Raw genomic sequence first — 11243 nt, 5'->3', positions numbered from 1 at the left:
AAGTCTATTGCTTGTTTCCAGTTTTAGTTGTCAGATCTGTCCATCTTTTCTGTAGAGGCAAAATATTATTTTCCCACATAGCCTTTGTAAAGCAAAATAATCATGCACTGAATTTGGTTAAGTAACATCCTTCAGCCCTGAAGTTTTTGGCTCAGCTGTAATGAATAAAATGTACAAAAGTTGGTGTAATATAACTCCTACTCTTCTACCATCACTGACTTCAGCAGTTACCCATCTTTACCCAGTTCTGTTTTCATCTATACTCTGCCCATATCTCACTAAACCCTGCTAAATTATTTCATAGCAAATCACAGATACATTACTTTACAGAATATTTTTTTTTGGTAGGTCGTGGGGCTTGAACTCTGGCCCTGAGTGTTGTCCCTGAGCTCTTCAGCTCAAGGCTAGCGCTTTATCACTTGAGCCACAGAGCCACTACCACTTCTTTTCTGGCAGTTAATTTGGTTAATTGGAGATGAGAGTCTCACAGACTTTAGTGCCAGGGCTGGCTTTGAACCGTGATCCTCAGATCTCAGCCTCCAGAGTAGCTAGGATTACAGGCATAAGCCATCACATTCAGCCACAAAAGACTTATCTCTTCAATTAACCACTACAAAGCTGGAAGCGGAACTGTGGTTCAAGTGGTAGAGCATGAGCCTTAAGCAGAAAGATCAGTGACAGTGCCAAATCCCTAAATTCAAGCTCCAGGCCCGGCAAAGAAGGAAGGAAGAAAGGAAAAAAGGGTGAAAAATGCCTAATCTAATGAACTATTCAATTTATCTGATTTTCCCAAGGGTTTTGTTGTTTTATTGTTGTTCATTTAGTTGTTTATTTCTTTGATTTCATTTGTTTTCACTATTGCAGGGGTTTGAACTCAGGCTTTGTGATTGGTAGGCAGATGATCTATCACTTGAATCATGTCTCCAGCTCCTCCAGTCCTTTTGCAATTAGTTTATTCAAGTTGGGATTCAAAGTCCAAGCAGTGAATGTAGTTGCTGTGTCTCTTTCATCTCTTTTAAATTATTAACTATTATTCATTTTCCCTCGTCACCAGCTCTTCCTCCTCCTTGCTTTTTAAAAAAAATTTTTTTGTCATCACATTTTTCTTCTCATTGAAAAAAATCAGAAATAGACTGTGCAAAAAAAAAATCATCACCCTCCTGGGATTGATGAATCCATTCTTCTGTGAATATTTCTCTCCTGCTGCCTTTCCCATAAACCAACAGTGAGCACTGGGGAGCTAGTCAGATTCAGGTTCAAGGTCCTCTGACGCAATCATTGCACAGGTCAGGATGTGTCTTCCCTATTGCATCACACACACACACACACACACACACACACACACACACACACACAAAAGCACATATGTCCACAAATGGGAGTGTGGGGGGGACATTTTTAGTGCCAGTACTTGGGCTTGAACTTGAGGTTTGGGTGCTATCCTTGAGCTGTTTTCATTCAAGGTTGGTGCTTTATCACTTGAGTCATACCTCCACTTCTGGCTCTTGGGTAGTTAATTAGACATAAGAGTCTCACAGACTTTTCCTGCCTAGGCTGGTTTTGAACCATGATCTTCAGATCTCAGCCTTCTGAATAGTTAGGATTACAGGTCTGAGCCACTGCACCCGGCTTGCTTGATTGCTTGCTTGCTTGTTTTTTTTTTTTGTTTGTTTTGTTTTTTTTTTTTTGCCAGTCCTGGGGCTTGAACTCAGGGCCTGAACACTGTTCTTGGGCTTTTTTCTGCCACTTGAGCCATAGCACTACTTCCAGCTTTTCTATGTATGTGGACCAAGGAATTAAACCTGGGTCTTCATGCATGCTAGGCAAGCACTCTACCATTAGACCAAAATCCCGGCTTCCTTACCCTTTTATTTTTATTTCTTTCTCTGGATGGACTTCCAGAACTAGTCCAGCCGACTAGAAACATGCCTCATCTCTCTCAGTTAGGATCTCTAGAGCTGCGGGGCTTCGAAGCTCTCGCATATTGTTCCTGCTGGTCTGGAGTTAGAGCTGGAGCTGCCCCCGCTGAGGTACCAGGCCCACTCTCACCACTGGTATTTTCTCATTTCCATTTTTTTCCCTTCACTCTGGTTACACATGCCCAATCTCCTTCCTTCCTAAGCAAACACTTGAATCGGTTTGACATTTATTCTGGAAAATGTATAGATCCTGCCAGGTGCAGGAAGCTCATGCCTATAATCCTAGCTACTCAAGAGGCTAAAATCTGAATATTGCTGTTCAAAGCCAGGCCAGGCAGAAAAGTCCCCATGAGACTGTTATCTCCAATTAACCACTCAGAACCCAGAAGTGGCACTGTGGCTCAAAGTGGTAGAGCACTAGCCTTGAATGAAAAAGCTCAGGGACAGCACTCAAGCCTCATAACCAATAATATATATAATGAATAATCATATAACATATAATCTCAGTCTCCTGAGTAACTAGGATTACAGGCATAAGCCACCAGTGCCTGGTCTACATAGCCTTTTTCCTTTTCTTTTCTTTTTTGCTAGTCTTGGTGACTGAACTCAGGGCCTGAGCACTGTCTTAGGCTTTCTCAGGGCTAGAGCTCTACCACTTGAATCGCAGCACCACTTCTGGCTTTTTTCTATGTATGTGATACTGAGGAATAGAACCAGGTCTTCGTGTATGCTAGGCAAGCCCTCTACCACTAGGCCACACTTCCTGCCCCTACACAGGCATTCTTAATTCCAATAAATACTTACACAATGGCTTCTAATTTACACTCCCTGCAGTAATGCATATGCTACTCACTTCTCCCACATTCTTTCTAGCACTTGTCTTTGTCTATTTTTGCAAGTTGGATAAATGTGAAATGATGACTCAGTAATGTTCGAGCTTGCATTTCTATAGTTGCTAGTGTATATACATCTTACGTGAATATTAGACCTGTACATTCCTTGTTCTAGAAGTTTCCTCTTTGTCGTGTGTGTGTGTGTGTATGTGTATGAGAGAGAGAGAGAGAGAGAGAGAGAGAGAGAGAGAGAGAGAGAGAGAAAGAAAGAGACAGAGAGAGGAGAGAGGAAGGGAGGGAGAGTCAGAGTGCTAGTGCTTGGATTTGAACTCAGAACCTCACACCATTTTCCTCTCAAGGCTAACCTACCCCTTGAGCCACGGCTCCACTTCTGGATTCTTGGTTGTTAATTGGAGATGAGTCTCATAGACTTTCCTGCCTGGGCTGTCCTTGAACCATGATCCTCAGATCGCAGCCTTTTGAGTAGCTAGGATTACAGGCGTGAGCCACTAGTGTTGGGCTAATCCTGTTTTCCCTACCCTCCTCCCCCAACCCTTCTGGCCCTTCTTCCCAGATGGCATATGGCTATTTTGTTGTTTGTCAGCTCAGGAGGCTAAGACTTTATGGTTCCAAAACAGACAGGAAAGTCCATAAGACTCCATCTCTAAAATAACCAGCCAAAAGCCAGAATGGAGACAAGGCCCTGAGTTCAAATCCTAGTACTGTTGTGCCAAGATTGTCCCATGTTCTGGGAATGACCCCCTCCCCCATGCTCAGGGCCCATGTACTAGGAATCAAAAACACCTGCTCCTGGAACTAGCCCGGACTTGAACCTCAGGTGGCAACAGCTCAATGCTCAGTGGTTAAACACCTGAGCTCTGACTAATCTTGAAGCGACCAGTGGTTCGAAGTTACCAAACAACCAATCAGGTGATTGTAACTATGGAATTCCCCTATAAAAGCTGTGTAAAATCTTTGTTCAGGACCTCTTAGTGTTGCCGGCTACGGGTACGAGGAGGTCCAAATTCAAACTCGTATCCAAGTTCAAACTCGTAATAAACGACCCTTGCTTTTACCTTTCACTATGGCTTCTGGTGGTTCTTTTGGGGTCCTAGGAATTCGGGTACAACAGTACTATGCAAAAGAAATGAGGGAAAGAGACTGGATATTCTGTTATTGATGAATGCAACATACTATATATGTCCATTTGATCATAATGATGCAATACAGGGTTCAACAGATCTATATCCATTATGGTCTTTTGTTGGATTGATAGTTTTACAACCTTTTCGGTTTTTTAAAAAAGAATACATTGGACTATTTTTACTTTGCACTTAAAAGTTTTTAGTTTCATGTGTTTTATAATTACCGGTGCATCTTTTCATTGAATTGAAACTTCTATCATTGGCAAGTGATCCTCTTTATGTCTAATAGGAATTTTCCTTTTTATTGTCAGGATAATGTAGAGAGAGGTTATAGTTACTTCTCATACATTGACACGCTTTCTCATGGTTTTTTCCTCATTTCCCTCCCCCCACTCTAATAGGGTTTATTGTAAAGTATACTTTGTATAAAATATTATTTGCCAAATAGATATCATTCATACTCTTCCCTTCTATTTCAGCTTTCATCACAGGCCACAAATCCAAATTTCTTTGCTTATCCTTAAATACTTTTTCTGGGTTTTTCTTTTCTTTTCTTTTGTTTCCTATATTCCATTAGAATATTTATTTCCTTCTATTTTCCTGTTTAGAAGTTACAACCTCTACTACGAAGGAATTTACCCAAGAAATGTAACAATGGTAATGGTAAATAAAAGTATTGTTCTTACTTTCTATTATACCTCTCCCTATATGGTATGGTAGCTAGATATATGCAATTGTTTCTTTCTTTCTGGTGCTATGTTTGGCTGGGATGGGGTGGATCCTTATCTTTGTTTTTCTTTTCTTTTTTCTTTTTTTTTTTTTTTGCCAGTCCTGGGCTTGAGCTCAGGGCCTGAGCACTGTCCTTGGACTTTCTCAAGGTAAGAGAGCTCTATCACTTGAGTCTCAGCACCATTTCTGGCTTTTTTCTATGTATGTGGTACCGAGGAATCGAACCTGGGTCTTCGTGCATGCTAGGCAAGCACTCTACCACTAGGCCAAACTCCCGGCCTTTATTTTCTTTTTTATGTGTCAGTACTGGGGTTTGACCTCAGAGTTTTATCCCCTTGCTTGGCTTTTTCTTTTTTCCCTTCTCTCTTTCTTTTAGGTGCAAGGCCAGGACTCAAACTCTGTACCTGATGCTTTGGCTCATTAGTTCGCACTCTACTAACTGAGCCACATCTCCAACCCCTTCCTCGTCCTCTCGAGTGAAACTGTAGCTAAGCCCCACCCCCACACATCACTTCTCATTGGTGGTGACTGTGCTAGGCACCCATGGGTCGCCAAGTGAAGCAGCTCTAGAACATTCCATGCTTCAGCATCTCACTGGGTTTCTTTAACTCCCTCATTTTCACTTTGATTTTCCCTTCCACCCAAATTATGTAGATGGATGTTGAGAAAATTAGCTGTTGAAACAGCTTCTAGGATGTACTTTTTTTTTTTGCCAGTCCTGGGGCTTAAGCTTGAGGCCTGTGCACTGTCCTTGGGCTTTCTCAAGGCCACAGCTCTACCACTTGAGCCACAGGACCACTTCCAGCTTTTTCTATATATGTGGTACCTAGGAATCAAACCCGGGTCTTCGTGCATCCTAGGCAAGCACTCTACCACTAGGACAAACTCCCGGCCTGGAGGATGTACTTTCTATGTTCATTTTTCTAGCAGCTTTAGCTTAATGAGAGCATGGCTCCATTTTGTAATTAGTTAAGGTCTTATTGAGGGGCAAACATCTTCTCCACTTCTATGAACAATTCCATAAGCATCTGTGAGCCCTGGTTGGTCCGTCCCCACTCCCCTCCCTGGTTGTTGATTTATTCCTGTGGGTGCTTCTGCCTTGATCCTGTTTGTGCTGTGTGTCTGGTGACTCTGGGCTGTTTGTCACCTGTCTGCACTTGCAGCTTCTGTTTACTATGATGACAGTGAGTGTCATTCCAAGTTTGTTTGTTTGGTGGGTCATGGGGCTTGAACTCTTCAGTTCTTCAGCTCAAGGCTACTGCCCTACCCTTGAGTCAAGACCCACTTTCCATTTTCTAGGGGTTAATTGAAGTCTCAGGTCCTTTTGTGCTCCGGCTGGCTTTGAACCTTGATCCTCAGACTTAGTCTCCTGAGTAGCTAGGATTACAGGCCGTGCCCAGCCTCATTCCAAGCTTTTGAAGCATTTAGAAAACTGGGGTAGTTCAACTGGGGGCATCACTGCTAACAATACTATTTTACATCTGAGACTCAGGAGATCAACTTTTCTCTTTTTTCTTTTTCTTTTTTTTCTTTTTCTTTTTGCCAGCCCTTGGGGCCTAAGCACTGTCCTTGAGCTTCAAACCATAGCACCACTTTCAGCTTTTTCTGTGCATATGGTACTAAGGAATAGACCCTGGGTCTTCATGCATGCTGGGCAAGCACTCTACCACTAGGCCACCCTCTCAGCCCTGAAATATTAACTTTTCCCAATCATATACTATAAGTAACAGAGCCAGGCTCTTAACCAGGCCCCTGGTTCAAAGCCCTCATGGCAGCCTGGCCCTCCCAAGGCTTCTGAACTCCAGTGAGTCCATTCCTGACCCCTAACTCCAACCATCAAACAAACTCCAAGTGGGAACATATATTTTATCTTCTTTTCACCTTAGAAAAAGTTGACAATAAAAAGTTGCACATTGTACCAAGTGTCATAGGTTCCCGTCTTCCTCATACCAAATCACTCACCATCCTTTCCCTTTCCAGTCCTAGAAGACACTCAAGCGTATGGAGACTGCCAGATTGGAGGACTCTCAACCCCAACTTCCGTGGCTCAAGGCATTGAGGAAATAAATTAGAGGAAGAAAGTTCCTAGCGGGCCTTGTCCAGCTTTGTCTCACAGACCCAGCGGTAGGGCCTCTGGCAGACGTCATCATTCCAGCGGCCATCGGGGGTGAAGTGGGCACAATCCTCTCCTCCTCCCAGCCCGTGCCCGTACCAGTTATCTGGCTGTTCTGGTTTCCAGTTCCTGCAGACAGGAGACAGCCATGTGCTCCAGTAGGTCAGCCTCTCAGCCAGGTCCCCAGGAGCCCCCAGCCCAGGCCATAGGCGTTAGACAACAGGAAGACCTCAAGCAGAGGAGCCAGCTACGGGCAGATGCACACTCACGTGTAGCCAATCTCGTAGGGAGTCCCATCCACCCATCTCCAGGTGACATTTTGGTCTGTTAGACCCATCCAGGTGTTTATAGGACCAGTATGATGCTGGACAAATTGCTGAAGAAAGAAGAGAGAGCTGTGATCCCTTCCTTCTACCAGCCAGACTTTCAGATGAGCCCCTTGGTGGGGGGGGGGCACCTTACCTGTTCACTCTGGGAGTTCACCACTACCAGGTGGGCATTCTCCAGCTGGCAGTACTTGTCAGCCTCCGGCCAGGGTTTCCCAGAGTTGGAGAACCAATAGCAGCTGCCTTCATACTCTACCCAGTTAATGGGGCAGCAGGACTTCCCAGAGCCTGTGGGGGGGGGGGAGTGGAGGGTGAAGCGTTGAGATGTTGCCTGCAGGGGAATGTGGGCAGGAGAGGAGAACGGATCCCCCACTTCTTCCCCTCACCATTGCCCTGCAACACAGCCATCTGGCAATTCAGACTCCGCAGGTCAGACACAAACTGCTTTACATGGAGCAGCAGGCTGATGTGATCTGGAGAGGAAAATGAGGTGAGTGGGAATGTGAGGAGAGACCCTTGCACTTCCCTGGGAAGGGTTCTCTCTGTTTCTCTCTGTCTACCTTCCTCTCCCTGTCTGTGGCTCTCTCCCTCTTTCCCTCACCTTCTCTCAGGTTCTGCTGCTGTTTCTCCATCTGGGACTCCAGCAACTTCATCTTTCTTCCCACACTGCCCCCTAGAGGAGAAACTCATTCAGTGCCTAGATCTCCCTCACCACCCCTCAGCCCCACGGACCCAGTCCCCAAGCCCCTCACCCTGGGTGCTCAGGGACTTGAACTCAGCCTCAATGCTCACTGAGAAGTTGCTGAAGATTGCTCTCAGAGACAGCAGCTCCTGCTGCAGCCGGGAGTCTGTGCAGCAGGGAGTGAAGGTGAGACAAAACAGTGGTATTCACTACCATCACATCCTCTCTCTCCCCTCCAGCAGCCCCCATTACCCCCCAGCCAAAGTGCTCTCCTCTCTGCCCATCCCTGGAACACCCACTTTGGGATCCAATCACACAGACAACCACCAGCAACAGGAGGCTGAGACCCAGGGAGAGGAGGAGAAGACGGGGTCCAGAGAAGAAACGCTGCAACAAGGGCTTGGAAGGAAGAGGCCCTGCAAAGAGAGGGTGTCACAGGTCAGAGAAACAGGGTGTAGCCAGGTTCTAAAAGGAGAGCAGGCTAAGCGCTCTAGTGGATTGGGAGGAAACATTTATTAAAATCTGGAGCCAGGCTCCAGTGGCTCACGCCTGTCATCCTAGCTACTCAGGAGGCTTAAGATCTGAGGATTGCAGTTCAAAGCCAACCCCAACACAAAAGGTCTGTGAGACTCTGATCTCCAGTGAACCACCAGAAAACCAGAAGTGGTGCCCTGGCTCAAAGTGGTAGCGTATGAGTCTTGAGCTAAAGAGCTCAGGGACAGTGCCCAGGCCCAGAGTTCAAGCCCCATGACTTATGAAAAAAATAAAAGAAAAGAAAGAAATCTGAGCAGCAGGTAACCTGTAAGGCCAGAGCAACATGATGTGGGGAAGGAGATGGGGGGCAAAACTTTGACCTTCTCTAGCACTACAGAGGTCCTGTGCCTTTACTGACACCTAGTGGTGTCATTTAGTCATTGCAACTTGTGGCCCTCATTACAGCCAACCCCCAAGAGCCACTGCTCCAGCCATGAAAGTGAAGAGGTTTCTTCCTCTCTCCGTGAATCCCATCCACTCTTTGGCTGTGTGCAGGAAGAATGGGCACGGCCCCATCCAGGGAGATCTGAAAGACCTCTCACCATGTACTGGAATGTAGGGTCCTCACCTCCATTCTCCTCCATCTCCTTTCCTATGTCAAAGCAAACTACTCACTTTCAACCTTCATCCTGGCTGAGAGGACAAAGAAGAGAGGATGGATTTGTCTTGGACATAAAGAACACCCTGCCTCACAACAGAGTCTCACCCTCCTCACAGACATCCCCAACTTACAGCCTTCAACCAAGCTAATCCGGAATACTCCCCGCCCCCACCACCACACACCTGCCATGGGGAACAGAAAAGAAAAAAGAGGCCCATGGGGACCCGACTACTTCCCTCTTCCTTCTCCAATCTCAAGTTGTCCTCCAGATCCACCTCTCCCTGGAGTCCTGAGATGTGGGTGGTGACACATTGAGGAAGCTTGGGCATCTGACACCAAGGAAGTGACTCCAACCCCCACCCCCACCTGGCACACACATCCATTCTCTTCACTCCTAGGAGCCACCATTTTCTTTCTTTCCCTTTCTTTTCTTTTTGTTGGCCCTGGGACTTGAACTCAGAGCTTGAGCACTATCCTTGAGTTTTCTTAAGGCTAAAGCTCTACCACTTGAGTCACAGCACCACTTCTGGCTTTTTTCTGTGTATGTGGCACTGAGGAATCAAACTGGATTCTTCGTGCATGCTAGGCAAGCACTCTACCACTAGGCCAAATTCCCGGCTCGGAGCCACCATTTTCTGTGAGAATAAGGCAGAGAGAGCCAGGAATAGAGCCAAGGGTGAAAGCCACCAAATGTGGCCTTTTACACGGAGAGGTGTTCCTCACCTCTCTGGAGCTGATTGTGGTCACTGTCCTCATTGTCCAGGTGCTGGAGATCTTGGTACTCCCTCGTCATGATAGGGCTGGTGCTGGAAGGTAAGTGGGGTCCCAAACCCTTTTCCCACCCAGCTGGGTTACCCTCCACACTGCCACCCCACGGAGATTCTTTCTCCTTCATCCCCTCCCAAGCCTCACACCCACCATCCATCCTCTGCCATTTCCCCCACACCTGGAGTCTCCCCCCACCTTTAGTCTTTCACCCCCATTTTACTTGCTGAAGGTCTGGAGATCTGACTCCCAGGCCCGTCACTTCTCTGCAGAGTCCAGGCTAAGGAGGGGCTGAAGGCAGGAGGGAAGGGGGGACAGGGTCCATACAGGGCCCTGTGTGTCTGGGCGTCTGAGCGCGTTGAACCTGGCATCTCAGGGCCTGGGACTTTGGACAGTAAACAGAGATGGGAATGGATTTGGAACTTGAGGGATCTGTGTGGGTGGGCATGGGGGATGGGCCGCCTATGCCCTCGGGTCATCGCTGGCTAGCCCCACGCGCGTGCGCACACATACCCACACGCAACCACAGTCACCTTACTCCTTATTGCAAAATTTGGGAGGGGCACCTAGACTCAAAGGAATGAGGAGTCTTTCCCTCACCTCTCTCTCTCTCTCTCTCTCTCTCTCTCTCTCTCTCTCTCTCTCTCTCTCTCTCTCTCTCTCTCTCTCCCTCCCTCCCTCCCTCCCTCCCTCCCTCCCTCCCTCCCTCCCTCCCTCCCTCCCTCCCTCCCTCCCTCCTTCCCTCTCTCTCTCTCTCTCTCTCTCTCTCTCTCTCTCTCTCTCTCTCTCTCTCTCTCTCTCTCTCTCTCTCTCTCTCTCACTTCCTCCTCTGAATTTCCCAAAATTGTTTCTCCAAATATTCTGGATCCAAAGGACCAACAAGTTCCCTGCTCTTGCCGGGTCCTGGCCTGTGGTTCTGGCATCAGGACCCAGCCACAGGCCTCAGCTTTCTGTGGCCCAGACCTAGCCTGACCCACTCACGCTTAGGCGGTCCTCTAAGAGGTGGAAGGAGGGCAGTGAGGTGTCTGCATTGGAGTTTGGAGGCCCCTCCATGCCTCTCACAGTCCCCAGGGTGCAGCAATCCTTTCTGCAGAGGAGCAAGCTGAGCCCTGACAACAAAGTTTACCAAGGTGACACTGCCAGGAAGCATGAGAGGGAGAGTCCCGACTGTGAGCTGCTCGCCGGACCACATGTGGAATGAGGCTCTTGGTCCACACGCCAAGGCCCACAGGCTAAAATGTGGACCTTCACATTTAGGGGCGTCAGACGGTTGTCTAAATTCAAACTCGTGTGTGTGTGTGTGTGTGTGTGTGTGTGTGTGTGTGTGTGCATAGGCATACACATACCCCAGTACGAGGGCTTGAACTCAGCTTTTTCACTGATGGCTGACACACTACCACTTGGAGTCACAGCTATCCTTTTGGCTTTTTACTGCTTAACTACCTGAGCCTACTTTGATTCACAGTCCTCAGATCTCAGCCTCCTTTCTAGCCAAGTGGCTAGAATTCTGGAATTGTCTGACCACCAGCACCTGATAGAAAAGGTAATAACGATAGACTCTGAATTTGAGGTCATGCAGACCTGACTTTACAGATC

General features: G+C 47.2%; 1 protein-coding gene across 2 annotated transcripts; it reads right to left on the bottom strand.

Moving 5' to 3' along the window:
- Positions 1-6472: 6472 nt before the first annotated feature.
- Positions 6473-9797, bottom strand: LOC150051062 (asialoglycoprotein receptor 1-like). 2 transcript variants are annotated; one of them, XM_090349747.1, is made up of 8 exons: positions 9606-9797; positions 8047-8163; positions 7818-7913; positions 7667-7738; positions 7452-7538; positions 7202-7353; positions 7009-7115; positions 6473-6868 (listed from the first exon to the last, which is right to left on the bottom strand). In XM_090349747.1, the coding sequence occupies exons 1-8, from the start codon at positions 9775-9777 to the stop codon at positions 6712-6714; spliced, it is 960 nt and encodes a 319-aa protein (XP_090205873.1). In that variant the 5' UTR covers positions 9778-9797; the 3' UTR covers positions 6473-6711. The 2 variants fall into 2 exon arrangements, with proteins under 2 accessions (XP_090205873.1, XP_090205874.1); XM_090349748.1 differs by lacking the exon at positions 8047-8163 and having other exon boundaries at positions 9606-9796.
- Positions 9798-11243: the final 1446 nt, after the last annotated feature.

The sequence above is a fragment of the Megascapheus bottae genome, chromosome 17 (genome assembly GCF_031878675.1).
Source record: "Megascapheus bottae isolate mThoBot1 chromosome 17, mThoBot2.hap1, whole genome shotgun sequence".
Lineage (NCBI taxonomy): Eukaryota > Metazoa > Chordata > Mammalia > Rodentia > Geomyidae > Megascapheus > Megascapheus bottae.
Note: the sequence above shows the minus strand (reverse complement) of the source record. Positions and strands in the feature narration are given on the sequence as shown.